General features: G+C 44.4%; 1 protein-coding gene across 2 annotated transcripts; it reads right to left on the minus strand.

Moving 5' to 3' along the window:
• Positions 1 to 25: 25 nt before the first annotated feature.
• On the minus strand, positions 26 to 26,944 carry LOC8035028 (charged multivesicular body protein 4b). Of its 2 annotated transcripts, XR_003916793.4 has the most exons (6): positions 26,570 to 26,944; positions 24,704 to 24,881; positions 21,905 to 22,019; positions 19,617 to 19,740; positions 13,578 to 13,714; positions 26 to 302 (listed from the first exon to the last, which is right to left on the minus strand). XR_003916793.4 is itself a non-coding variant. In XM_029968366.4 (5 exons), exons 1-5 carry the CDS (start codon positions 26,751 to 26,753, stop codon positions 13,638 to 13,640), a joined length of 678 nt encoding a protein of 225 aa, XP_029824226.2. In that variant the 5' UTR covers positions 26,754 to 26,920; the 3' UTR covers positions 13,278 to 13,637. The 2 variants fall into 2 exon arrangements, 1 of the variants encoding a protein (XP_029824226.2); XM_029968366.4 differs by lacking the exon at positions 26 to 302 and having other exon boundaries at positions 13,278 to 13,714; positions 26,570 to 26,920.
• Positions 26,945 to 27,138: the final 194 nt, after the last annotated feature.

Below are 27,138 nucleotides of genomic sequence, written 5' to 3' on the forward strand. Positions count from 1 at the left end.
GCCCTAAAGCTTCCAAGGACGCAAATTGCAGTTTGTCCTGCATATGCAGGTTATGAAATTGTATTTTATTAACTGAATATATTTACACAGCTGAAAACTAGAAAGGACACCCTACCATGCTAAGTCTGCTTAAAAGAACATCACAACTGCCCTATTTTCGTGAAAATACAGCAAGGCAGCAATTTTAGGTAGCATTTGGTTTCCATACAAAGCTGTACCGGCCACCCTTCTTGCAGCTAACCAACAAAGGTGACTGAATCATTGTTCCAGTGGCAGTAGCTCAAGTCAAAGTAACGGAACTCCTGAAAAGAAAAGAAGACAGTTGTTACCAATATGTCTGGTGTGCAAATCTGGACATTAATCACACAGATAATGAATTCCGAGAACATCACCTGCACCACAAATTACAAGCACCCTGCGCTGGGATTGACATAGTAAGTGAATATGTCTGAAGAGTGCACCATCTTATGTTGGATGCCCCCGAGCACTAGTACTTCAGCATAAACTGGATTGCACAGATCGGTGAAGCAATGAAACAAAGGTAAACAGGACATACAAGCATCTGTATATGTTGTATTTGCTGCTCTCAATCTTGAATAGATTTTTCAAATAAAAAGGTCAGATGACAAGGCGATTTTGCATATCGGCCTCCAGTACCAGATTCAAGAGTGGACATGTGGTTTTGTTTATCCCGGGTCTCCTATAGACGTTTGCAAGTACGGCCTAAAGACGCCACCATCTTGCTCGATTGGGGTGCGGTTGGGCGTGCCATAATCCGATTACGATGCCTTGCTAATGCATCATGATCAAATTATGGCCACACCCAAGCGCACCCGGAACGAGCAAGATGGCGGAGCCTTGAGGCCGTACTTGCAAACACATATAGAACAGAATTTTTTATGTTTTAGCACGTGGCCATATTTTGGCGACTGGGGCGCTACCCTGCGGGCATTTCGTGGGGACTGTGGTTGAGCAGACATTGTCCCCATTTTCGCTGGCGTTAAAGCTGGTGTTAAAACCTTATACAACGAAAAAACAAACGGCACACCCAAAGAAATAGTGTAGGCTGTGTGTACTGTGGCATACCACTACGATTTCTGCAATCCCCCGCGCCGCAAGCGCCGTTCGGTATAGAGAGTAGAGTGCCGCTCGCGTCTGCTAGCGAGGCTAAAAAAAATCTGGTCTATAGGCCATGCAGCAATTCACTCATGCCCACAAAGTAGGTGGGGACCATCCACCGATACTAACAATATGAAACAGAGGAAAGGCTAGGCACGGGCTCTCAACTTTAAAGGGCACTGTTAGAATCTCCATACGAGACCACTGTTTTTGTTTCTCAACTCGTGCTCAAAGTCGAGACTAGAGGGCTGGATACCACACATGAAAGAATGAGTTGAAGTTGTCAGCAGTTATTGTTTATCCTGGAAGTTGTTTTCTGCAGGTTCATATATTCTTAACATGTACCTTGAGCTCTCCGCTGAAGTTCCTTTTTACAGCGGTAGCAGTGAGTGCACCTTTCCAGCAAAATCCTGTTTGTACACAAAAGTCCACGTAATTGCAGGAAGAGTGATACCCGGGCCCGTTGACTCTGTCTTATTCAACCCGGGCACAGCCTGATAGGATGCCGACTTGATCCAGCCCGGCCTGAGCCAGGCCCGGATGGAGGTGACTCCACAGTAGCATAAAGCATGCCTTGGGCTCGCGAACAATGCGTGCCACCCAGCCCGTGCAGAGTTCTATGTGCTATCACTCTCTCCCCATCAACATCACTCGTCACACAGCTACACCATCCGTGACGAGATGCTCTTCTTCTTCCTCCCCTACCCCTTTCTTCCCTCCCCTCCTCGTTGCCGCCACCCTTGCAGGATTCTAAAAGTCTCCGCACATGTAGAAAAACAAAAAAGGCGAGGTCCCGGGCTCGTTCAGTTCTTACCCTCAGACATGGCCTGACCACACATTATTCACTCTGTCTTAGGAGCAGGAATGGAGCAAAGTAGATGGGCGGTCGCAGTGGCGCGAGAACGGCAAAGGACGCAGGGGCCCTACTGTTATGCGCGAGAGGCAGCATATAAGCTCTGCAGGCATCGAGACCCCCTTGTTCGCGAGGAAGAGGAAAAAATAAAGCATCAACGGCGAGCTGAAGACGACGGACTGCGGGAGTACAAGGCGGATGCAAAGTGGCGGAGATGGCGGCACATGCACGTCGTCATCCGCTTTGCTGCGGCGAGTGGCCAATTTCAGAAAGCATTCCTGCACCACCCCTTCGGGTACTCGTGCGACATAATAATTATCGAAATGCAAGAGCAAGGTATGCTGAACTTTCACTCTAAACCGTGTTGCAGGTTAAGGAAAGCGGGACCCAAGCTCCTCCCGAAAAGCCCTGCACTCTCTCCACTTTAGCCACGCTGGAGGAAGGCAAGAGAGTCCACTCATGTCCTCTCCAGCGCCGCTAAAGTGGAAAGAGTGCAGGGCTTTGGAGGAGGGGCTTGTCCTGCATTTCTTAACCAGCAACAGGGTATAGATGTGAGAATTTTGAACTGCTACACTGTTGTACTACCTGTGTTTGACACTTGTCCCATGATGTAACTATTGTCATTTATCTTCTATGAGGGCATAAGTAACAAGACTGCTTCTGTTTTTCTTTGCAATGAGGCAGCATTGTGCTAGAGTTTGTGAAGGTAATACATTCACATGTCTAAACCTACAGCTGGACATCATAGTCTTCAGTGTTCTGTCGCGAGTGAAGGCACCTCATCTGTGTCGTCACGGTAGACGACAATGACGTGTTTGTATGAATATGGCAGAAGTGCACGACTGAATTTTGCGGTGATTTTTAAAAAGTGCCAACTGCACTGTAACACTTCTCATATAGCCCAGACTATCGCCACGCAAGTTCAAAGTGTTTTCACCACCGAAAAAAGAAGAAAAAAGAAACTGCATGGAAGGAAGTTCTCTTCATACGATAAAGGGAACAAAGTCGCAGCTGCAACATTGAAAGTGATGTCGCAAAGCATTCTCCCACATTCCTTTACACTTTAAATCAGTATTACCAATGGTTTTTCAGCTTTGGTTTTTTAAAGTATTCTCTTATGCCCCAATCACTAATTACTTAGAAACGTGAAGCAGCTTAGCCATAGTGACAAACTTTTTGAATATTCTTTCAGACGCTACGCTACTGAAGTATCCGTCTGAGATACAATGACAAACACATGCATATTTGACAAACTGGGAAAGGTTTCTAATGTTTTACAAAATCCGTTTTAAAAAATTGGTATTCAACCTTTATCTCCAAAGTTCTATAATGCATGAAAAGCCGCACTTAAGGAGTCATTGAAATTTTGTTTAGAAGGCATTAAACTGACATTTCAGTAAGTGAAGAACCTATATATTAAAAATTTAAGGGGGAACTGACCTGGTGCATACGTCATGTGACATCAATTTTCCCACCAAATTTAGCGGGGAAACTGAATTTCTGCATATGTTCACAAGGTCAGGTCACGCGACATCAATTTCCCTTCAAAATTTAGCAGTTAAACTGAATTTGTGTATACCGTAAAATACCGGGCAAGCGCCCACTCAAAATTTAGAAATAATCTAGAGAGAATGGGAAATGGGCGCTTGCCCAGTCATAAATTTTACATATAAATGTACTGCACGTATTTCCTCATATCTTACAAATTTGCGAATGGGCACTAACGTGGTAGGTCACATGACCAGGGTGTCTAACCAAATATGGACTGAAAACCGGAACAAAACCATTAATTTTGACTGAACTGAAACAACTGTAACCAAAATTAAGCATATAATATTCTAGGTAAGCAAACGCAAAAGGAGACAAGGGACACAAAAAACACATCAGATACAGACAGCGTCCGTGCTCACTTGTGTCCCTTGTCTCCTTTTACGTTCGCATGCCAAGATGTTTAACCAACACGCTCTCCTAATTCAATGTTCATATACAGTGTAATCCACTTATAACGATACCAGATATAACGATATATCGCTTATAGCGATCAAATTTTTTAGATTTGATCGCTATTTTTTTAGATTTGATTTGATCCAGATATAACGATAATCGGCTATAACGATTGGATTTTGCGGTTTTCTCAATATCGTTATAAGTGGACTGCACTGTAATACTGAATCCGAACTGGAACGGAACCGTATATCATGTGGCAGTTAACGATTTGTTGGAAAACAGTTTGATGTAATAAAATGTGAGCTGTGCCTTCTTGTGGGTGGCGGCACAAAGTCAATTATATATTCGAGAAAATGGCATCAGCGGCGTAGTTCTGACTTAAGACGTGGAGACAGCTAAATAATAAAACAGACAAAAATATTTCACCTCTATGTGCAGCGCGACTTGGCATCAGCGAATCAGCACGATGGCACACACTTCTGTACTTTGTTTTACCTTAAGACGGTCAGCAAGGGAGACTATGATCCACCGGGGCCAATCCATAGCTCGAGGGTGTGACGTGCCCTTTTGGTTGGACGGTGCCATGCAGGGAGGGCGAAGTCACGTGACAAGCTACGGATGGCGTGGGTAGCTCATAGCATTTATCGTGGAACATCACAAGGTGAAAGAGAGCCTTCGCCTTGTCATTGTCCACCCCAGCGAGCCACAGCTGCGTGATGCACTGCGTGGCCGATAAGAAATACCGACACTGCAGCGTCGCCATTGGTGACGCTTGTTGCATCACCATAGGCCTTGATGGTGGACCGTTTCGCAGTGCTGAGCTCGCCGTAGATCTTGATGATGGTCCTGTTGGCCGTGCTGAGCTCGAAAGACATAGATGGATGGGGACCTTGAAAATGGGCACATGGACAGCTATCAACCTGGAGGCCACCACATTTTCGTCACTGATCAAATCACAAGGCAACGGTTCGTTGTCGACTGCGGCTCCGACATTTACTGCTATCTACGTGTCCATCTTTAAGGTCCCTGTCTATCTACGTCTTTCGAGCTCAGTGTGGTGAACCGGTCCACTGCGAAGACCTATGGCTCGCTCCATTTACACATTATGGATGTTGGGTATGCTTCACAGATTTTTATAAGCCCTGAGGGCTCTCCACTCTGCGGGGGGGGGGGGGGGAGGGGGGGGGGGGGGGGTGATGTGGCGACGTGTTATTTCCACCATTTCCACAGAGCCTTCGCCCTCTCTTCCCTACCACCGGCGACGCTTGTTGCATGTCCGGCGGTGGAGAATATAAAAAGCAGGCTGTGTGGCTTGAAAAACAGACTTGCTACCCGGATGCAAGAAGTGACGGTACGATCACCTACTGCTGCTGTCAAGGCAATAAACTGCCATCCTTTTTCTATGTTGCGATTCATTCCTCTGCCGACGCAACATCCCACAGGAGTATATCTCACTATGCCAAGAGACTAAAGAGCTATTCTTTGTGTTTGTGTATGTCATATGTGTTTTTCGTTCCTCTTACTGCTAAGTAATATTCTTCAAGGAGAGAAAGCAAACATAAACATCAAAACAAACACAAAAAGGCGACGGCCGTTGGCGTGTTTGTTCTGCAGAGGAAAATCTGAAGGCGCCAAGAGGCATAGCTGCGACGAGCATTTTTTTAAAAATTATTTTTAAGTTAGTTTTTAAAATTATTTTTAGACCGCTTTTCACTGCCTTCCTCTTCTTTAACTGTCATTCAAGCAAGGCGTCCAGGCCTGCGGGATGTGTAGTTTGCGAGTATGGTGCGTGCTGCCGTCACGGTGTCGCTGTTCATGTCGGCTGATTGACTTCATATGCAAGTACTGTTCTTTGGTACTATTTCTGAGTGCCTGTGAGCCCACTTAATTTGACGAGACCAGTGTTTGCAATAAAAAGTCAAGATCACAGACCGAAATTAAGCACATATTTGTTTTGCTGTCCTCGTTTCCAGGCACAGCTTCTGATGACTTTTTCTTAATGCAATAGACGTCGTGTTGAACACACTTTTACTTAATGACTACACTGTTCTAAGAACCGGCTTGAGCCAGTTTGCATTTAATGGAACCGGTAACCGAACCGTTTTTTTAAATTCATCTCTGAACCGGAATCTAACTGGAACAAAATGCAAAGCTACTCAGCCAGAACCCCATCCGGAATAATGACCAGTTCGACTCCCTGCACGTGAAATAAGGTCACAAAACATCGACTTCCCCGCCAAACTTGGAGGGGAAACTGAACTGATAGGTTACATGAAGTGAGGTCCCATGGCATCAATTTTCCCACTAAATTTAGCGGGGAAACTGCACTGGTGTATGGGGCTCATGACAAGTCACGCGACAATAATTAATCCCCATATCTTGCCGGGAAAAATTTGTGTTTGGGTAAAGCAACGTAAATTTCGCCTACTGAATTTTTAGTGGGAAATGCTTGAGTGGAACGACAGACGGACAAAATTTTGGGAGTTGTGGTGGGGGTGTTCTGTTAAAAAGCATTTCATGCCTAATACTTTGTCTAATAACAACAGCTAGACACCAAAGGATTTTGAGACTGCATGAAATTTGTGATACGCATTAGGGAACCATGGAGGGAATAATATCCAACTATGGCCCAAACCAAGAATTTGGCTTACTTATTTGCTACCATTGACTAAAGAAGAAATATCCTTTTCTTTCTCGAGCTGCCTGTTCTCCTATGCTCTTGCCCTTGTATCTCAGCTGCATACAACTTGAGATGGAGTAGAATACAAATGAGAGCCGACGGTAAACCGGCCTTGCAGCTACGGGAATACTGCCACACCAAGACATGTCGGGAAAGCTCCACCTCTTCTCAGGAGGATGGCTGTTCATTACAGGCAATGTTTGGAGACGAAAACTCAAAAGTTAGTCGCTAATAGGAAGTTTTAGAATAATGTGTGCAATTTTGGAGTACGCTACAAGAGTTTCAGAATAGCGTTTCTCCACCACGACGCAAAAGCCCAAGCATCTCACGCTTGTAACGCCACCAAGATAGTCCCATTTTTTATTTCACACACAAAATGCTGAAACGTGAGAAAAAAAAAAAAAATCTTTCAGCTTTTCCACTTTGGTGAAGAAGGAAGAGCAGCGGAGCTGTAGCTTCTGTTCTCGGCGGTGGCTTTCCAGGCGAGTGATCTGCTCTTCTTTCGCAAGGGAATCTGAAGCGCTTGACGCGGCGGTTGTGGACCCATTCACGCTGCTGCGTACGTCACGGCTCCCTCCGCACACGGTCTACATTCCCCGAAGAAAGGGCACGCGACCGATTCATCGTGAGTCCGAACCGAAAATGATAAGAGCGTAGGAAACAGCACGCAAAACAGACGAGGACAAAGAAGAAACACACGTGACGTGCGCTGCGCTCATCACGTGTGTTTCTTCTCCGTCCTCGTCTGCCTTTTGTGCTGTTTCCTACGATAAATTCCCACCAACTCGCCCAGCTACCCACTCTTCTATGATAGCTGGAAAGGTTGCCGCCATCTATGAGCGACGGCGGCAAACCAGACTGGTCGCCTGGTTGCCTGCCATCACTTATAGATGGCGGTAGCTGTCCAGAGGTTCGTATAGGTTTGTGTCGACATTTCTTTAGTACTGGACATGATCCTGGGGAACCTAGCCCTCAACAGCTCCGCTGTAAAAACAGGCTTTTTGATGCAGAGCAACATTCTAAATTTGTTCAAATATGAGTACGCGACAAGAGCAGTCGACCGGTCGTGTCCGCTTGCGTCACCTCGGCAAGAGGGGTCTCGTGTACTGACCTTAGCCGAGAAATTTACGCGCGTCGCAAGCAACAAATTTCTAGCAATCAATGCCCACCTTACTGGGTCTTCCAAACCGAGTGCAATGCCGTCCTGTGTTGAAAATCGCAGTCGTGTGGATGTCGCCGACGTCATGCTCACGATGCCGAAAAAGCAGCTGCAGCTACTGTACCGCAGCGACAGTCCTGGGAGTCTCCCATTTTTTTAACTGTGCTCGTCTTGGCTTTAGCCAATTCCCCATCACGAATCCTCTTTGGAGGAGTGCAAAGACTCTTTGCATATGCACGCAATTTCTGAAAAAGTAGCGCAAACTAAAATAGCACACGCAAAGCGCAAAGCGTTCGGCGCATGCGCAGTGGTGACAACGCTATTTTTGCGTACACAAGGCCTTTGCGTATGCTATACTAAAACTCCCTAATGATGCTTCGAGTAGCCATGCTAATGTCACAGTGTCAGAAGAAAGTTTTAGTATATCGGGACATGTTCCAGAAATCTCTTATAGCCATCAGTAGGTGCTGTGAATGCCAACAATAACCAACAAATGCGCAAGAGAAGATTGCTTTAATCTTTCCCTACAGAAGCCTCTTTACACGAAATATGTCTATGATAGTTTTCATTTAAAATTACACTTTGCCCCATTAGTTTTCCGATTTCAAAACAAACAGAACTCGGGGAAACTCTACCTAAAAGATGACATATCACATTGCATTTTAGTTACCAGAGCACATCTGATATAGTAACTCTGTTAAAAGTGACTTGTAGTGTTCACACTAATGAACAGTACAGAGTAAACATTTTACGGGTCTCTTTTTCATTTTTAGGCTAGGTGGCGCAAGCTATCGCCCATTTAAAGGGTACAGCCAATATGAGGGCCATGAAATGATTTTTAAATTTCTTCCTTCTTAGCTTTCCTCCTCAACTCCCAAATACAATAGCCGACCAATTTTTCGGACACCTATTTTTCGACACGTTCGATTATTCGGACGTTTCCGCCGAACTGTCACTCACCCCATTAACCAAAATTTTCAAATAAAGCTTATTGCTCAATATTTCGGACATAATTTGCGTGATTTCCTCAGTTTCCAGCCACAAAACAGCCACTGCAATAGCACTGCGAGCTTAGTCGCCACCATTTCGGTTGTTTTGATTTTGCCCTGTAGCCGCAATATTACGTCCTACGCAAAAAACAAGCTGGGTTGAGGCTATAGTCAAGTTTTCCGGTTCCATTATAGCCAACATGGCCGCCTTCTGTTCATTTTTATGGTTCTTCCAGTTGTTTTCGTGGTCCGTGTTTTTTGGGTGCAACCACAAGAAGGGCGACCGTTAGCCATTCTTGCGGTCTTCGAGCACAAAGGTTTTTTGCCGGTAGGCTTAGCATTGAAGCGAGCTTGGTAAACTAAATGTTGTCTCCAAATCAACTTCGCTGTTTTTGCCAACGAAGACATTGAAAAAGCACAGCACCGTGATCAAACAGATAAACAAACAAGTGAAAAGTGAACAATATAAAGTGGAAGTTGCACGAGAACTTAAACGTGACATCAAGCAAGTGGAAAGTGGCCAATACGCAGCGGAATATGCGCTGAGATTTGAAAATTTGACTGAAATCAATATTTCGGACCACTTGATCATTCGGACAATTTTGGGGTCCCCTTCGAGTCCGAAAAATCAGTCGGCAACTCTAGTGCAGCATTACCAAAGGTACAGGGGCACGAGTTTACAGCTAGCAGTTCAAGAGGAGGGAAAGGAGGAACTCCCCTCTTGCTCGGACCCTCCTTCGTGTACCAGCACGTCACCATTCTCCCCCTAGAATAGCCTGTCGCTAAAAATTTGGATATAACGTATTTACTCGAGTAATAGCCGCACTATTTATGAACAAGGCCCTTGCTTCTACTTTCCTGCAAAGCACATATACAGCCAATCATCGCGTTGCGCATAAATAACATAGCGAATAATTAGATCGAGAACACGATTCTCCATACAAATGCAGCTTCACAGATGGTATCTTCGCGCAAAGACGTTATCTCTGTCCTGTAAACCGCTGGAGTCATGTTGTCGATCGCGGTGATTGGCAATCAGCGTGCTCCACGGAAAAGTGAACCCTCGGGTTTTCTGCATAAATAGTGCGGTTATTACTCGAGTAAATACGGCAAGTTGCTTTCCCCTCTCTCCCGCACGTGGCTTCCGCGGTACCCCCGTACGCAACCATCCTCCATTCACCCCTAAGCTGATTGTGCTGTGGAAGCTACGTGCTCGTTGGGCCAGTCACACTTCTATCTTTAGTCACACGATCACGCTCCCTCGCACATACCCACGCGCACAGAATGGGGTCAGGTGATGGAAGGGAGACGGCCGATTGATCCGGCAAGTGTGTAGCTCCCACTGCACTGCTGGCTTAGGAGTGAATGGAGTATAGCGAGATAGTATAGTGAATCAGTGCTCTTGTCCAATGTGTGAGCTGGGGCCGGCTGACATGCTTTGGGTACCGCGGATGCACCACAGTGAAAAGGCAGAGAGCTTTTGAAGGAAAGGAGGTACCTATATAATAGTCCGCTAGGTTTTCAAATTTTCGTACCGGAAAGCAAGCTTTTGACTTTCTAGCCACCTTTTTTTGGATAACTAAACAATATGCGATTAGTAAAATCCCAATCTAAACTAATTTATCCCAGCCATAAATTAATTTCATGGTCCCTTTAACATCTATTCATCTATTCATTTTTCCCCCAGCTGGAGAAAGGTTAAAAAATCAGGGACACATGCCGAATCAAAGGGGTTCATGTTTCTTTGCCAACCAATCGCTTCTATTTGTTTTTTCCATTTGCTTCCATTTGTGAGGACTGACACAAACACGGGTTTGTGTCATTCTTTGCCATATCTGCATTTGCTCATAGTAATTTCTGAGTGATGATGAGAGAACCCAAGACAGTTCAACATCAAAGGGCTCAATGTGCATGTTAAGTCAAATGGTAAGGCTCGATGCGGCCACAAAGGCATTTCACCCAACACCGCCTGCTTCGTTTCATTTGTTTTCTACTAGCCCCAGCTTCAAGTCACGTCACCAAATCATGGCGGTATCGGCTCGTCTTCACGGTGGTTTCTTTGCGATAACATTAAAATGCTGTGGTCATCACTATCCAAGTGGCACACTGTGTATGATGTGCTCAAGTGACACCGCCCCTGCCAAGCTGCTTCACTTGACTGTCTCCTTCTTAAAGGAAATAAATAAAGGCTACATACTGAAATGACCCCTTCAAGATAGTAATTGTTTCATTTGTGAAACACTGTGCCCTTCCCAATTCCCATCTTTCTAATCAGCTGCATGGTAAACCAGCCAAGCAATGATTGCCTCATCCTACCCCGCATAAAGACATTATGGAACAGTCACCGTGACGTTGTGCCACCACCTACCTCTTCTCGAGCTAAAAAATCAAGCGGGACATTGTCGTCTCATTCGATCAGCAATGAGTTTCATTCTCTTTGCTCCCGCATGAAGCTGATGTTGCGAAGCAGACATACTATTGTTTCGACAGCGGAGACTTAAAGCAGGAGCATAACACTTGTGGGAGAAGCTTGTACTGAGTTCTGAATTTGGCACTGCCTATACGCCTTTTTCTATTCATATTTCTTGAGCACCTAAAGGTGCGTTCACACTTACGCCTAGCGAAATGCGACAAGCAACCACCATTCTTCACACTGCAGATAATCGGCGAGCAGCCGTCTATTACGTTCCTGCCCGCCACAGCTTGGGTTTGGGTTTTGCTGCTTTCCCATTTTCGTTCTCACAGCTATGTGTGCCTCATCGTTGTCCTACGAAAAACACTCGTTATGTTAGCCTGGGCCCTTCAAAACTGTACAATGAAGCACAATCGCTACATCGGTGTGCACTCGCTCAAGCTACGGCGTTGGATGTCGCAGTACGAACCTGTCAAGCCAAAAGTGGCATGGATTTGCTGCCAGGCCCTGTTCTTTTTTGGGCACTCATTTGAATCGGGGCGCTGCTAAAAAAAAAATATATTTTTTGCTAGCAGTGACCAGAGCCGCTGCAGAGAACTCCGTGGCTCTGTATCCGTGGCCACTACCGCAAACCGAGGCGTGTGACGAGCAACCGACGAGGCGTCGGTTGCTCGTCACAGAAACGTTCGGCGTGTCAGATGTAAACAAACGCGGGCCGCGCCACACGTCACTTCTGGGACACCTCCGATTGGTTAAACCGCCAGGTGACTCGGCGAGTGGCCGCAAATTCGGTCTGGAAGCGATCGCTCAAAAACGGTCAATTTTGCGACAAAAGTTCTTGCACGACTTGTAAGTCTGAACGTGCCTCAAGTGGAAAGAGATTTAGTTCAGGACTGCTATCAGCAACAATGATGCCAGTGTGTCATACTCTTGTATAGTTGGTATATGGAGGCTCTACAAACCTCTGCACTCATTTTGATTAGGAAGTGAAATTTGTATTGGATTTCTTTAGCATTTACACTGCAACACTTAATTGCGAGGCGATCGTAGGCGACTTCGTTTCAACAGCAGTCATATTTACAGCCTCCTAAAACACTAACATCCCGGTGGACTCTGCCATCCGTCACTAACCCCCGTCAATCATAAAACAACATCTCTATTGCTTCTGTCATAGCACCTCTTCGTGCATTTGCAGGGGGAAACATTAGGTTAAATTAAGGGAAGATACAAAATACAGGGGTGTCTGTCACTTCTGCTGCATTCTACATGTCTGGCAAAAATGCAATTTTTCAGAGACCTCATTACAAATGAGAACTCTGAAAACAGCGCCCATACACTTCATAAGCATGTTTAAACCGTCAGAAACTATGTGTGTCATCAGGTCACATGTACCCAGGGAAAACTCTTGGTAGATGGTAGCGTCCCAGAGTGTAAAAAAACGGGTAGCAAGACAGGGAAGGACAAAAAATTCTCTAAACCAACATTTTTTTTTTTTTTTTTCAGTTTGCAATTTTTTTGAGAGTGCTGAATCCACAAGAATTACCAAGTACTACTTGGTGTAATCACTTCTTTATATTTAGGACATGAATTTATATTTAGCTCCACCCCACTGCAAATCACTGGAGATTATCAAGAAGCGCACACCTTGTCAACTCGTGACCAAAACAAGTCGTCAGGTTATCTTTCGGTGCCTTGTGCTGCCAATGTTCATCACAGTCACGAGCCAGACATTGTTAGACTCATCATTTTCCGTAACTCAACTAATAGTCCACTTATGCGAATGCCAATATTCTCTGTCAGATTGAGTGTCACCGAGCGCAAGCCAAATCAAATTTGAGGGTTTTACGTGCCAAACAAACGACGGGCATCTGGCACGCCCCAGTGACGGACTGAGGATTAATTTGGACCACCTGGGGATCTTTTGACGTGCAACCAAAAGCTCGGTTACACGGCGCTTTCTCCGCAATAAGCCTCCGTCAGATTGCGGGCACCTTGGCCGGGATTCGAACCCGCCACATGGGGATCCGTAGGCCGGTGCTCTCGCCTCGAATCACCGAGGCGGCCACCGAGCGCAAGCCAACCGGTGATGCATGCTCCTGTTCAATTCACGAGCTACATTCAGCCATGATGCACCTTACTTTATTATTTTAAAAGATCCACAATGAAACTTGTGTTTCTGCCTCTTTGCCCCTGCCTGCTATGCAATGTACAGTTAACAAAATATCAAAAGTCAATGGACTGACACATCAATGATTCCCCATTATCACATCCAGAATAAGGAAGCAGCCTACTAATTACAAAACATTCTAAAAAAAAACAAATGCCACCAAAACATTGTTAGAGCCTCAGGAAAAATAATAAAACAAATTGACACCCCCCGCACAATGGTAGCTGAAGTGCACTGGAGAGATATTCACCAGGAGCGCTGCTTGCGGATGTCAAGACAGGTGTGTGTGTGTGTGAACAACATTATTCATTCAGGAGGCCCATTTAGCCAGCTCCATCATGTCTGGGTCTTCCTCCACTGCAACCTTTGCCTTGGATGCAGCTGCAGCTGAAGAAAATAAAAAATATGCATTTTAGTAATCTAACCATGTTCATACTGTACAAGCACATGGTATTCATACTTGATGAGCACACGATATTCACGCATGGCAATGTCATTATCAAAACACTCTTGCGATCGCCTCCAGAGCAGAAAGAGATACGAGCCCGAAATGGGAAGCTAATTTCTTGTCATCACCTCCCGACTTTCTACCTACAATAAAACTTCCTCTGAAAGCGTTGCAACTAAAAGAAATACAGCGTGTCCCCCCAAAAAAATGTAATTGTTTTTTTTCATGGCAAAAATAATCTCTACCTTGCCAAATGCTCAGTCTCCACCCATATGCAGCACTAGCAGTCTGGATCACATGCCAAAGTTTCAGAACTAAACGTTACCCAATTCAAGAGTTGCTGGTGATTTTCTTTAACTTGCAATGAGAAAATGAGACCCGTTCCCAGAAGTTGACACCAGTCATCCTCCTGTATTTGTGGGCTTCATTGGCCACCATCTTCCAATTGAAATTTTCCGAAAACCACTCATAACTCGAATAAGATAACGACTAGTTCTGAAACTTTGGCATCTGGTCCAGACTACTAGCACTACATTTAGGCGGAGACTGAGCGTTCAGCGATGCATAGTTTATGTTTGCGGTGAAGACACTGTAAACCGTTTTTCGGGGACACTCCGTATTTTGAGTAGGAACATAAGCACTAAAAATTGCTTTATATGCAGGTTACTACATGCACCAAAACTCGCAACGTATGTGCTCAAAGCTGTACTAATATAACTGTCATTAACGCAAGTAGTGAAAATATGCAGGCAAGCAAGTTCAGGAAAAACATGACGCAAAACACTTAATACTGTAAAGACAAATACCAACAGTCTGACAATGGCCAAAGTAGCTAAAAAAGGTCAAATAAAGTGTGACGTATCTCCCCCCCCCCCCCCCTTTCTTGGCACTTCAGATTTTTACAAAGCACCATTGTGTTCATCACAGGTTATTGAGCAATCATACATATTGTTTTTTAAAGATCCAAAGGCCCCCCAACATGTTTGGTCAAATGCAAATGCAATCACCCGTTTTTATTGCTCGAGCCTCCAGGACCGAGTTTTTGTTTGCCACTTTCAGAAATTGGAGCTTTGGCAACCACGGTCTACCCATTTTTATGTATCTACATACATTTTTGCACTTATAGCAGCCCAATTTAAAAATGTCAGCAACCTGGAATATAATGTATAGTGAAGTGCTGGATATTCCAACTTGCCAGCAGCCATTACATGCATTAACATGCTTTGCCATTGCATGATGCTTTGCCATAACAGCAAAGCACCCAGAGTAGTCATGAATGACCGTGTTGGTATCAGGGTCCTTCAATATGCTTCTGGTCACAGAACTTCCGGTTTGCCACAAGGAGAGAAACTGCTGCTAGATGCACCACTGTAGAGGGGGGGTTGTTCTCGTTTAGCCTCACCCTCTGTAAGCGAATCGAAACTTGTGGTGACAAGTAGTTTTATAAAAACAACTTCTCATACATTGACACTTTGTTACGCCTGTAACTGATCACTGTATGCAAGCACCAGTTATTCCTCATTGATCTCTAACAATAGAACTTACAAATAAGCTTTTTCTGCTTGTTTTCACCGAATGATACTTTCTTGAGCGAAAGAGCCAGGCAACTGATCGCACGGGCTCACAGTGCCTCCACTAGATGGCGCCCATTGCAGCGCTGAAATTTGGCAATGGTATTGAAGTCCTTTTGAGACAGAGAAAAAGAATGAAAGATGACATAATTTTAGGTGATCGTTGCAGAGAAGAAAGTTTAAGCAGCTGAGTGAGTGCACAGAGCTAAAGATGACCTAAGTGTGGTTAATTCAGAGTAGGCCTGAAATTCCGATAACATTTCCTGGTTGCTAGAGTCCCAGTGGTGGCGACCAGACCGGCGGCTCTCTCCATCCTTTCGTCGACGCCAGCGCCACGGCACGTTCCCAAACAAAACACTCCCATAGCGTTATTGAGAAGTTTCATGACCAGAAGCACATTGAAGGAATCTGGCAGTACTTGTATGATTAGAATCCATCCAGTACTTTAATGCATAGGAGTTGTAGAGCCATCTGGTGGGCACTTTTTACAACCACTAAAAATATTCCCATTTACGTTGTGGGGTTGTCTGTAAAAGGCAAGGCACAAAGACAATGTACCAATCAGGTTTTCGCTGCACAAGACAACAAAAACCAAGGTAGGAATTATGCTTCTCTCCTATTGTCTAGCAACTAAAACACTGCCACAACCATCAAGAGTACGACAAGCCACATGCTGGATAATGGCATTATTTCGTGCTAGCAAGAGCTGTTCTCTTGACAAATGGATGAAGCGCACACCTATAATAATTACTACTGTATTGGCCACTATTCATTTTTAATTTACTATATAAGTGCAAAGTCCCCAAAGAATTAATCTTCTTTAAAAAGCATATACTGAAAAAAATTATCCACTTGTAGGCTTAACATACAGTACATTTGATAAAATGCTACGTTCAGGAACGCTTCGTTGGAATCATATTACGATTGGGTGTAAACTGATCCATGAACACAACACAATATAAGTTGCTTTCAGTACACCAAAAAGGAACCACTCAGTCATGGCCAGATAAAGGGAAAAAAAACTTAAAGGAAGTCCTTCCTAAGATATGTTGCACAAGAACATGTCACCCACAGTAATGCAGTGGGTGACATGTGGCAACTTTGATCAAGTTCAAGTAAAAAGCTCAAGACACTGTTCACAAACAAAAGCACAAGAAAGTGGCACTAGCCAAATACAGTGCATCGTGGCTTGCGTACAGAGCAATCGACAGCATAACGAAATCAAGACAGGAGGTAACCAGTATCCAGCAGCCTATACAGTTCCCGACCGATTTTTTTTACTTCACAGAGACCGAAAAAACATCCTAATAATAGAACAGTCCGAAAAATCACCAGACTAAAAAACTTGCCTTTATTACATCTAAGCGGGCTTAAAAAAGCTGTAAATAGTGACTTGCTTCAGGTTACGCCTGCGCGCCTTGTTTCAAGTTAAGCCTCTGCTTGCATTCGGCAACTTTCTATTAGCCTGAGAATCACTGCCATCTTTTTTGGCATTACAATCGAGTACCTTCTGCGCTTTATAGCAACACATCGCGGCAGCGCAACAGATGGGGCTATGACGTCCAAGCCAGCATAGTCCCAAAACACAATTCACCGAGACGAGATTGAGATGAGAGGCGCAAATTCACGACGGCAATGGCGAATGAACAAATCAAAATGGTAACAATGATAATGATGACACGTAGCTAGAGAGAAAAAAAAAAAAAAGCAGCGCAGCGTCACCTAGCGGTACGACTTACAGTGATTGGCATAAGCCATTTTGGAGCACCTGTCGGAGCAGCTAAAACAGTGCTTTGGAGCAGCAAATGTGGCCTTTGGAGCAATGACAACGGTGTTTTGGAGCAGCAAAAGTAGCTTTTGTAGCAGCCAAGACAGTTTCTAGGAGCAGCAAAGTGGCTTTTGAAGCACATATTCTTATAAAAATAAAAATATTTGTTTTAGGTGCTGTATAAATGAAGGGCACTTTGTGTTTTGTTCTGATGTGACGTGTTGTGATGGAACTAGCTGCTTGCATTTTTACTGCTGGGACATCCCACAAGTGTACAGTGTTGTAGGCATTGCCGAGCAATTCCGAAAAACCACTTGCCACCGTTTTACTGGTACCCAACGTGCCAGATTTTTGTCGAAAGTAAGCAAACGTAAAACAATAAATTGCAAGCATCCCGGCTAGTGCCTCTGTCGCGCAATCATGTTCGCATGCACGTGAGGGCAACTTCGGCAGGCTTGCAGTTACGCATGCTTCTTCGTGCGAGCAGAGACAACGGCTGTTCAATTGAAACCGAAGCCATGCCTCTCCGCTCCGTCGCCAACCGATTCCCAAAATTGTATGCAAAATGTAACTGTCGAGCATACGACAAAAAACAGTCCAGCGGCGAGTGCTTGCCAGGCTGGCAAAAAGGTTCAGCAAATACGAGCCAGGGTCAAAAAGTTTTTGGAGCACTTTGTGCAACGACTGAACTCGAGAGACACAAGCGCGCTCTGCGGGTTCAGCGTGCAGGCATTGCCTTTTTTGTTTTAGCTCATTTCTCTTCACCCACTTTCTTTCGCGGCAAAATTTTCACGTACCGTGGTCCCTCTCGAAAGAAAGCACATTGAGAGAAACCTACGTGATCAATACTTCGATAAAGGAGTCTTTGAGTTAAAGAGTGATTTTTCTAGTAACGTACAATTTAAACAAGAACAGGTATGCATACCTGCCAACCTGTGGACTCTCAAATTCGTAAAACTCACGCGGCCGCGCAGGGGAGGGGGGGGGGGGGGGGGGGTCTTTAGGCGAAGCAATATGCAGTCACCCTGCGAAACGCTTACGTCACACGTGCACGTGCTAAGGAATGCAAACTTCTCTCCACTTTTGGTCGGCACGAAGCACGGGAATTCCGACGTGTAGGACTTTCAGGAACACCTCAAAGTACCTCTTTTGAGGTTTGGAGTTCGACATTGCGCCGCGAAGCCACCGCGACCAGGGGAATGCTACGATTACAAGTGCACCAGACACACACAGAAGCCGCATTGCTCGCCTCGAAACTGGCCGAAACAGAGAGGCCCAAACACGTTAGAACATGCCGAACCAACGTGCGCCGCCGAACACACGAACAAAGGCTTTGGGTTTTGGATTGGTTTCGGATCCGTGACTAAGGGATAGACGGGTAGTAAAAACCACGACGCTGCCATGGACGGTACTTATAGCCCTCTTGTGGCGGTACAAAATACCGCCAGCAACAATTTCATAAAAAAAAAAGTAAAAAAAATAATTTTTATATAATTTTTTTTTCGTAAAATTTGAAGCAAGGTTCGTAAAATCGTAAAGTTAGTCCCAATTCGTACATTTTACGAAAAATTCGGAAGAGTTGGCAGGTATGGGTATGTTGATGAACTTGAGGCGGTACTCAGTTTCATTTAGAAAGCACCATATCTGCAGCGACATGGGGACGGCAACACCCGATGTCGTGCGACCACGGTGACTGGAAGGCAGGGACCAAATATAGTTTTCCCACGGCCGTTGCTTTCAGGAGCCAGTGCTTCAGCTTGCAAAGTAACCCCCGCCGCGCAAAAACGTGGTTTCGTTTCATGGCATGGCGGTAATACTGGTACCCGGCACGCTAGTGTTTGAGCGTCCGCACACACCCGCGTCTATCGGGCCGCTTGCGCCACATAACACACGCTTGCTTAATTACGGCACTCAGTTTAGTTTCGGTTTTGAAAGGCGACCGAAATTGGATTTTTGGCACAGGCTTGGTGCAGAATACCCATATTTTGGCAAAATGTAGCAGGATGTAGCAGGATGTAGCAGGGTTAGCCCCTTGGTGCAGTTTGGCGCAATGGGCGCAGCAATCCTATCACTGGACTTCGCACTACTCAAGTAGTTCTGTCAAACCAAGCCAATCCATGTGCAGCCAACATAGAATTCAAAATGGCCACTTCTCGGTGGTGTTTTCTGCTGATCGCTCGCGACAATTTTGTCCGAAAAATTTAACATTCGGACTTCAAGCTGTTCGAAACATTGGTCGTGAATATGCACTATTTCTATTGGGTAGGTCACGGTTCATCCTTTAGGTCCGAAATATTGAACAAATCCTAATCATCGGCGTCCGAAGAATCGGTCGGCGATTGCACATACCTAAGAAGCCCAAGTAAAATATATTTGAAAACTGACAGTAAAGAACAAGTGAAGTAGTGCTGCCAGCTCGGAACCATTTCCCACAGGATGAAAGCACTGAGGCTTGTAGGCTAGAAAAAAGTAAAGGCAGACAATGGTTTCCCCAAAACTTACGGACGCGGGCAGGTTCTGCCGTGGGCACCTCGGGCAGGTTCTCCGTAGCTGGACCAGCCACGTCGATCAACTTCTCGTCCAGCTCTTCTTGCTCCAGCGACTCTAGCTCCTCGAGCAGCTCATCCTGCGTGAGCCAGATGGAAATTCTCAATTAATGCAATGCTGTGGCTACAGCAGCTTGGCATGACATGGGTAATCGTAAGAAACAGTTTCCAGTGCCACACACTGCTGCAACTGGCATTGTATGTTTACTGTTAAGTTCACTCCTCTGTAGTGCTCCGATTGCAGAAGTACACCTGCCTGCCATCCTAGATACAGAAAGAAGAGACAAGCAATCGAGCTACATCTGTGAATCAAATAACAGATATCAGACATGGAGACTTAAAGGGAAACTCTGCTCAATTCCAAAAATTTTGTGATTCCGAGTGATTTCACATTAAAAAGCACTAATAAAAGGCACTATGTCATTTGCTTCACGAAAAATAGGATATATCTTGTGAAAGCTTACTTTAAATATGAGCAGAAACCAAAACCGAAACTTCGGCCCCATCGGGCAACATAGGCCTCAGGCCGCCAAAAACATGGCTACCATGTGGTATGAGCGGTCACGGGATCCTCTACGCGACGACAACCGCCACGTTTTCGTGTCTAGGATATTTGACGACGTCTGCACCACTGCGGCATGAGTCTGCGCACGTAGCGTGAATGAAACTCGAGACAATAACCACTAAACGGCGAGACATTGACGGCGGCAATGGCGGGACGGCTCCCAAGGCTGAGAAACGCGCTGCGCAGGCGCGCTACGCCAATAATGTGAACACCGCTGAGCACCGAGAGGAAATGCTGCTGATGTCACCTGCTACACTTGCCCGGAGAAGTAAAGAACAAAAAGTAGCAATGTTGATGACGTCTATCTAAATGTTAGCTACACCAACACTGTAGCCTTGACTGAGCTGTTGATTGTGTCTCAATTCGCCCACTAAAGTCAGCCCATTTCGGCAACTTCGCGTGTTTGAAGGTTTGCCGGATCATTTAAGGAACATTTCAACAGAACTAGGTCGTAATATTTGATGTGTGGTCTTTCCAGGTGATACCAGAGAGGACTGCACTGTTATTTTTTTTTTTTTTTTTCAAAAACAAAAATTAGGCGGAGTTACTAATTAAGATAGAGCATGTAATTTTGGGCGTTGCGCACTAAACAAGGGGTATCCTATGCCCAGGAAAGAAGTGAGGATTAATGCAGATTACATAGGGATCTGCGACATGCAATTGAATTCTTGGGGACATGTTGCCAATAATGCAACCTGCCTCAGTCAGATTATGGATGTTTAAGCAGATTAGAACCTACCACTTGGAAATCCGAAGGCCAGCACTGTGCTTTGAGTCATAAAGGTGGCTTACGGACTTCCTAATCTCATTATCAACAAATAAATTGAACTGTGATGTTACAATAAACATGAGCTCAAAAAGAACAAGCAAACAACGATTGACAAACAATGGACTTGCAGCTGCTTCAACGTTTCTGAAAGAGATGAACGAAATTTTTATTCTTTTTCAAATTGGTATCACTCACTCTAATGAAAGCGAAGGGTACAGTGCACAATTCACTTATAATGACACCACATATAATGATGTACTACGCATAATGATCAGTTTCTAGAGTTTCTAGACTAGAAATGACCAGTTCCTAGTCCAGATACAACAATAAGCGGTTATAACGATCAAAATTTCAGGTTTTCTCATTATCATTATAAATGGATTGCACAGTAAAACTTTTCATTAAAAGTACACTGTCAATTTTTTCACTTCTGATATTACGACTATATTACATGCACTAAAGCTGTGGCATGTCAGCAAATTCATATCCTCCTTAGTTACACGCCGTTTATTGCAAATATAAGTATGTACAGTGCTCAACGAAACTAAATGAACCAGTGAAGCTCGTGGCCCGTACAGACACAGTAACTCTAGAGATTACTTGATTAACCAAATGGCAGAGCCATGTGGTTACTCTAGGCTAGAGTAACTCTATACGCTCCTCAAGCGACTTATACAAGGTTACTCTAGTGGGGCCAAATGCTGCGCAGGTCCGTTTCGTTTCGTTGAGCACTGTGAATTAAGACTGCGAGAATTTTGAATATTTAAAATTTTGGGACTATTCTATAAGCATTACAGATAAAACGCTCCATGAGAACATAATTGCAAAAGCTGCCAGTCCAAGAACTTTCAAAAGGAAAGGTGTGGTAGCACTTATAGAAAGTGTTAAACCACTGAAGAAAATTGCTTACGTCATCCACATCAGTGCCAAATCCAACAGGGTTAGAGATTGCCTCCGAAATTTCATTGGCAATTTCCTGCTGTTCCTGCACCTCATCCATGAGGTCGTGCACCTTGTCCACATCCCTAGAAAAGAACAACCTTGCGTCACAATATGCTCAGCCCCACACACAATAGTGGTCACGACGGCATGAGGTGCCTGACTCGTGCATATTGTGTTATACTAATAGATCATCATTGGCAATCAGAACATCCAGCCCAAGCTAATGTCACACATGTCCAAACCTTACACATACCTCTCAAGCCTATCGACCAGTTGAGAGAAGTGAAAGAAACCAGCACTTAATTAATGGCCTGGATTAATCTAAGAAACGGCGTTGCTTCTTTTTCATCCTGTGAATCTATTCTCATTGCCAAAGAGCTAGCAGTTTTAACCACAATAAATTTCTACGCTCTTTTCCGGTACAATCCTACCAATGGCACCTAAAGACCAGGCCCGCGCCACTCCTCGACATCACCACTAGCGGATGCACACAGCGCTGTCTACAGGCACGTAGCCAGGGGGGAGGCCCATGGGGCCCTGGCCCCCCCCCCCCCCCCCCAAAATCTGCCATTTTGCTGGAACCTCCTCTCCCCCCTCTCCCTCATACAGCATTTTGTCATGGGCGCCGCGCGGCGCCGCCGCCGCCCCCCCCCCCCCCCCCCCCCCCCCCGAACCAAAATCCTGGCTACGTGCCTGGCTGTCCAGCCAGCATCCATGTCGCCGCAAAAGCGTCTCTCAGCATCTCGTAACAAGAGTAAAGCTAGCACATGGCGACGCCAAGGCGCACGAGTCTGGCGCTTTGCTGCAAACTTTCGTCGAGCTGCAGCGCATTTGCCACGTGAGGCGGGCCAGGGATCCACTAACAATGACATAGTGTGCCGGCCTCCTAGATGATATAGCTTCTGTGGGGTACTTCTACATTATATGCCTGCCCAGTCCTAAATGTAGAATTCAATGTGTCATAGGCCATTCTCCAAACTGCATACAAGACACATTTCCATGTTCAGATAAGCTGATCAATCAGGAAGTTTCTTTACCTTTCGTACATGCATAAAGGTAACCTTTAAAATTTTAATGCAGTGGAGTATGATGTCAACCACTATTCATTTCATATAAACTGAATAGCTCGAAAGATGGATTGGTGCGCTGCAAACAACCTCACAGTGAGTGAACCCCACTACACAAGATCATGTCGGGGAACAAGCACACATTGGCGAGCGTTTACAGAGAAACCACCTACATCTGACAGCGGCTCGCACCATACAGTATATATGTTTTAGACCAACTAGCATGTTATATAAAGCAATTTGTACAACCGTGTCTCGTTAATACGGATCCCGTTAATGTGGCCATCACGCTGTATAGACAAAACTTTGGGGGATGAATGGGGTAAGTACATGCATTTTTGTCTCGCTATTATGGACGACTCACATTATGGATGATTTTTAGAATGAACAGTGGTGTCCATATTAATGAAAAATTTAACTTCCTCCTTAGAAATTGAACTTTGTCCTCAAGGATTTACATGACCAAGGGAAATGTTTCTTTGAGCTAATTATGTCATCTTCATAAATGAGGTAAGACAATACCTAAGGCAACAGCCACCATGTTTACCAAGAAAGGGAGGGAAGCAATGTGCCAATGAAAGGAAAGAGTAGTTCAAGGTCACGGATAGCTGTGGTGCATACAATCGTACAGCCATTTTTAGCAGTACAGTGTTTGCACCACCACACCAGTGCTGTGCGCTGCACAAAGTTCTAGACAAACACATGCAACCATACAACCTCGAACAGGCAAATGTTTTGCAACCACTAGTGCAGCGCAAGGCAGTGGAGAGATGAATGGGACACGAGTTTAGTTTCTAGTACCACTCAGAACATGCCAGTGTCATACAGTACCAAAAGTATACTCAATATTAACACCCGACTTGGGCAGCACAACTTTTGGGAAACAAAAAACACAAAAAATAAAAGCTAATAGAGAAATCACATGAATTGCAAAAAAAAAATGCTACCTTTCATTATATACCTTCACTTACTTTCAGTGTAACAACATGGAAGTGTTTATTGAGTGATACAAATAGAAATATGCAAATGAATCAACTGTATTGGTTGAATGAGAGAAATGCTACAAAGCCACTGAAAAAGAATCTTTGGTGGGGCCAGGAATCAAACTCCGGGTCTCACCATTGCCCTACCCCCGCCTTGTCTTTCGGAGTTCTCTTTCCGCGTTATAAATGCACCCAAACAGACAGTATTCAATCAGTGGTGTTCTGGAGGCACACACCACTGCACGGAATGCAGTACAACATTTTTTGGCACATTCAGCATGTTTGTCCCTTTTCATGCCAATATTAAACGAAGCATTATAGCAGCTTATATTATCTGTCAATGCTTACACTTTTGTTACAGGGCACTGTTTACATAGAGGCATCTGTGTGGTTTGTAGCATGAACCCAGAAATATGAGAAACTACTCGATACAAATGTGATAAATCACTCTGGTCTCCCTAAGCGATGCTAGGTGCTACTTAGTTCTCAGGGTTTTGCTTTCAGGGTAAAAAATGCACCCCCCTCCCCCCCACGTGTGAGCTTCTAAAATATAATTATACTCAAAACCTTCACAAGTTTTTATGGCACAATATCTATGAAGGCCACCCTGTCAAAACCTTAACTTCATAGCCACACCAAGATAAAGAGAAGCATAATCTATCTCAGATGAAGAGGACATAGGAACATTGTAGCTATTGCACTCAACATAATACTTACATGTTTTCGTGAGCATTCTTGAGGGCCTTGGCAGCCAGGCCCATGATCTTGAGAACTTCTGTGTTGGTGTTAGCATTTTCAAGTGCTTCTCGCTGAAACTCTATGGTGGTCAGGGTGCCATCGATCTGTGCAAGCTGCTTCTCATACCTGCGCTTCCGCTTCAAAGCAGCAAGGGCGGCTGAAATCCAGTGTATGCCAAACATTTAAGCATACAATAAAAAGAATCGTCACAGCAATAGCACAGCCTGATACAGCCAAATTAGTTTGAAACAGTTGTCACAATGCTGTGAAGTTCAAGTAAAATTGCTTCGAGCTTCAGGGTTCCAATGTGGCAGGAGTTACCATACTTAACAGCTCAAGAAATATATGCCAAGGAGAATATGTGCTGCAATAAAGAAAACCACAAACTACATCACATAGAGGTAAAAAAGACCAGTTCACCTAAAAAACAGCACAGAAGAAGCAAGCTTTGTTAAGAAGTATGTTCTGCCTCAGCCAATGAAGAATTCGTCAAATTTGCAGCTAGAAACCTCTGTAGTATGAACCACGTAACTACCTTGCAGAAGTACATGTGTGTCAAAGCACTTTGAAAAGCTTGCATTCAGAACTTGATGTTAGACTGCATTGTGATGAGACCAGAATACTATAAAAATAGCCTCGAAGAAGCATACAACGAAGCATAATTTGCATCCAACTTTAAAGACCTTCAGCACGCCTTCCCCCTTTTTGCAGTGTAACTCATATGACTGCCAGTTCATCGATCATCTCTATATCAAGTTCATTAATTATGGAACCAGAAGCTAAGAAACTATAATGGCTACAGAAAACCTTAAATAGACTAATAAATGTGTGTCTTGCCATAAGGCCTAGAAGCTGCTACTCCTGAACAACAAACTCAAGGGTGGCTGTTTGAGATTAGATAGATTTAACCGGATAAAATATTGTGTGTGTAAGAGAACATTGTAAATCCTACCAGTTTTTGTACAATTTGCTTGCAATACATGGTGGTTCAGATGATGTCAAAACATAAATTACTGGTACCATGTGTGCAATCACATTTTGTGTTATTTCCAAAGATTGTAATGACAATAAGTATAAATTTGGTGTTAGCATAGCACTGTAGTGAAAATCCTTTCACAAGTGGTCAAGTGGCATTACTGTCAGCAAGCAATACCTGCTAAAGAAAGGTAGTCTTACGAGATAAATTATGTTCCATAAATGGCATACACCAAACGTTGTCACTTAAATGTCAACCAAAGCATTGACTGCTTCCTCTCAAGGGAACGAACACACTAATTAAATTGATTAACTACGGGTATGTCTATTTATAATTCTAAAAACCTGAGTAGCAATGTGTTTCGGCAGTTAACTTTGAAACACAGTGGTTGTCAAAATGCCCCACAACACTAGCTACGTACTTCCGTCAGCTCCCTGGCTGCCGAGCGTTTTTTTTTTTTTTTTAGCTACGATGCGATTACACGCTCTAGTACTCGCAGTTTTGTTTACAGATCATTGGACGCTATTCACAATTAGTTAGTCAAAGATCGGTAGAGCAGTTCAGCCGTGTGACTCATTCAAGATATCTAACGTGAGACACATGATTACAACACCTCTTTGCAGAAGACGCAGTTGTAGGATAGGCTTGAAACGTGGTGTGTTTGTAAAGTTTGCTCATCCTGACCAACTTCCGCAGTTCAGACAACCTCTTTGCGAGTGTTGGGAAGCCACGATTAATCTACATACTGACACGTCAATATTAATCGCATGACGGCTGACAATGCGTGGCTTGAATCTCATCAACGACGCGACGGCACTTTCCATACGTTGCACACTGGCACGTCAAGGCACAATGCTGCTGCCGCTCACCTCTCTTGTTCTTCGTTCCGTGCTTTTTGGCTTGATCTAACTCTAGTTTTACCTTGGACTCGAGAAAATCCTGCTTCTTATTTAACATTTCCTCTATCTCACGCAATCTCTGAATTGCCTCTCCAGGGGAAGGAGCTTTTTCGCCGCCCTTCCCACCGCCAAACATTCTCGAGAAGAAGCTCATAGCTGCACGATTTCTGTTTCTCGTAGTTTACAAGTCAAACTCCGTAAATGACTGCCGACCTCAAAATGCCCCACACTGGTCAACAAAGTGCCAGTATCTAAAAACGCAACGCGAATCTCCACCCCAACTCGATCCCCACAGCCTACACACACCGTGGCCTACACCTAACAACCGATATTTGCGAAAGTTTCGTATTGCTACAGTGCTAACTGGTGGCGCTGCAAGAAACGCAAAGATTTAATTTTTTTACCAGAACTTTTATTAAAACGCTTGCATTAAGAAACAATAAAATTATTTTCGAATACATATTTTATTTAGATAAATAAATAGGACACATTAAAAAGAAATTTTCTAAATTACGAGAATCAAAATAACTACACTGTAG

Source organism: Ixodes scapularis, unplaced genomic scaffold (genome assembly GCF_016920785.2).
Source record: "Ixodes scapularis isolate PalLabHiFi unplaced genomic scaffold, ASM1692078v2 PGA_scaffold9__187_contigs__length_104089568, whole genome shotgun sequence".
Classification (NCBI taxonomy): Eukaryota; Metazoa; Arthropoda; class Arachnida; order Ixodida; family Ixodidae; genus Ixodes; species Ixodes scapularis.

Bases quoted from the DNA above. Each gene is read 5' to 3' on its own strand.
- LOC8035028 (XM_029968366.4), bottom strand. From the start codon at position 26,753: ATGAGCTTCTTCTCGAGAATGTTTGGCGGTGGGAAGGGCGGCGAAAAA. The intron at 24,882-26,569 runs GTGAGCGGCAGC...ACTGGATTTCAG, and splicing joins CGGAACGAAGAACAAGAGAG to CCGCCCTTGCTGCTTTGAAG. The intron at 13,715-19,616 runs GTAAGTTTTGGG...TATTTTCTTCAG, and splicing joins GGCAGAACCTGCCCGCGTCC to CTGCAGCTGCATCCAAGGCA.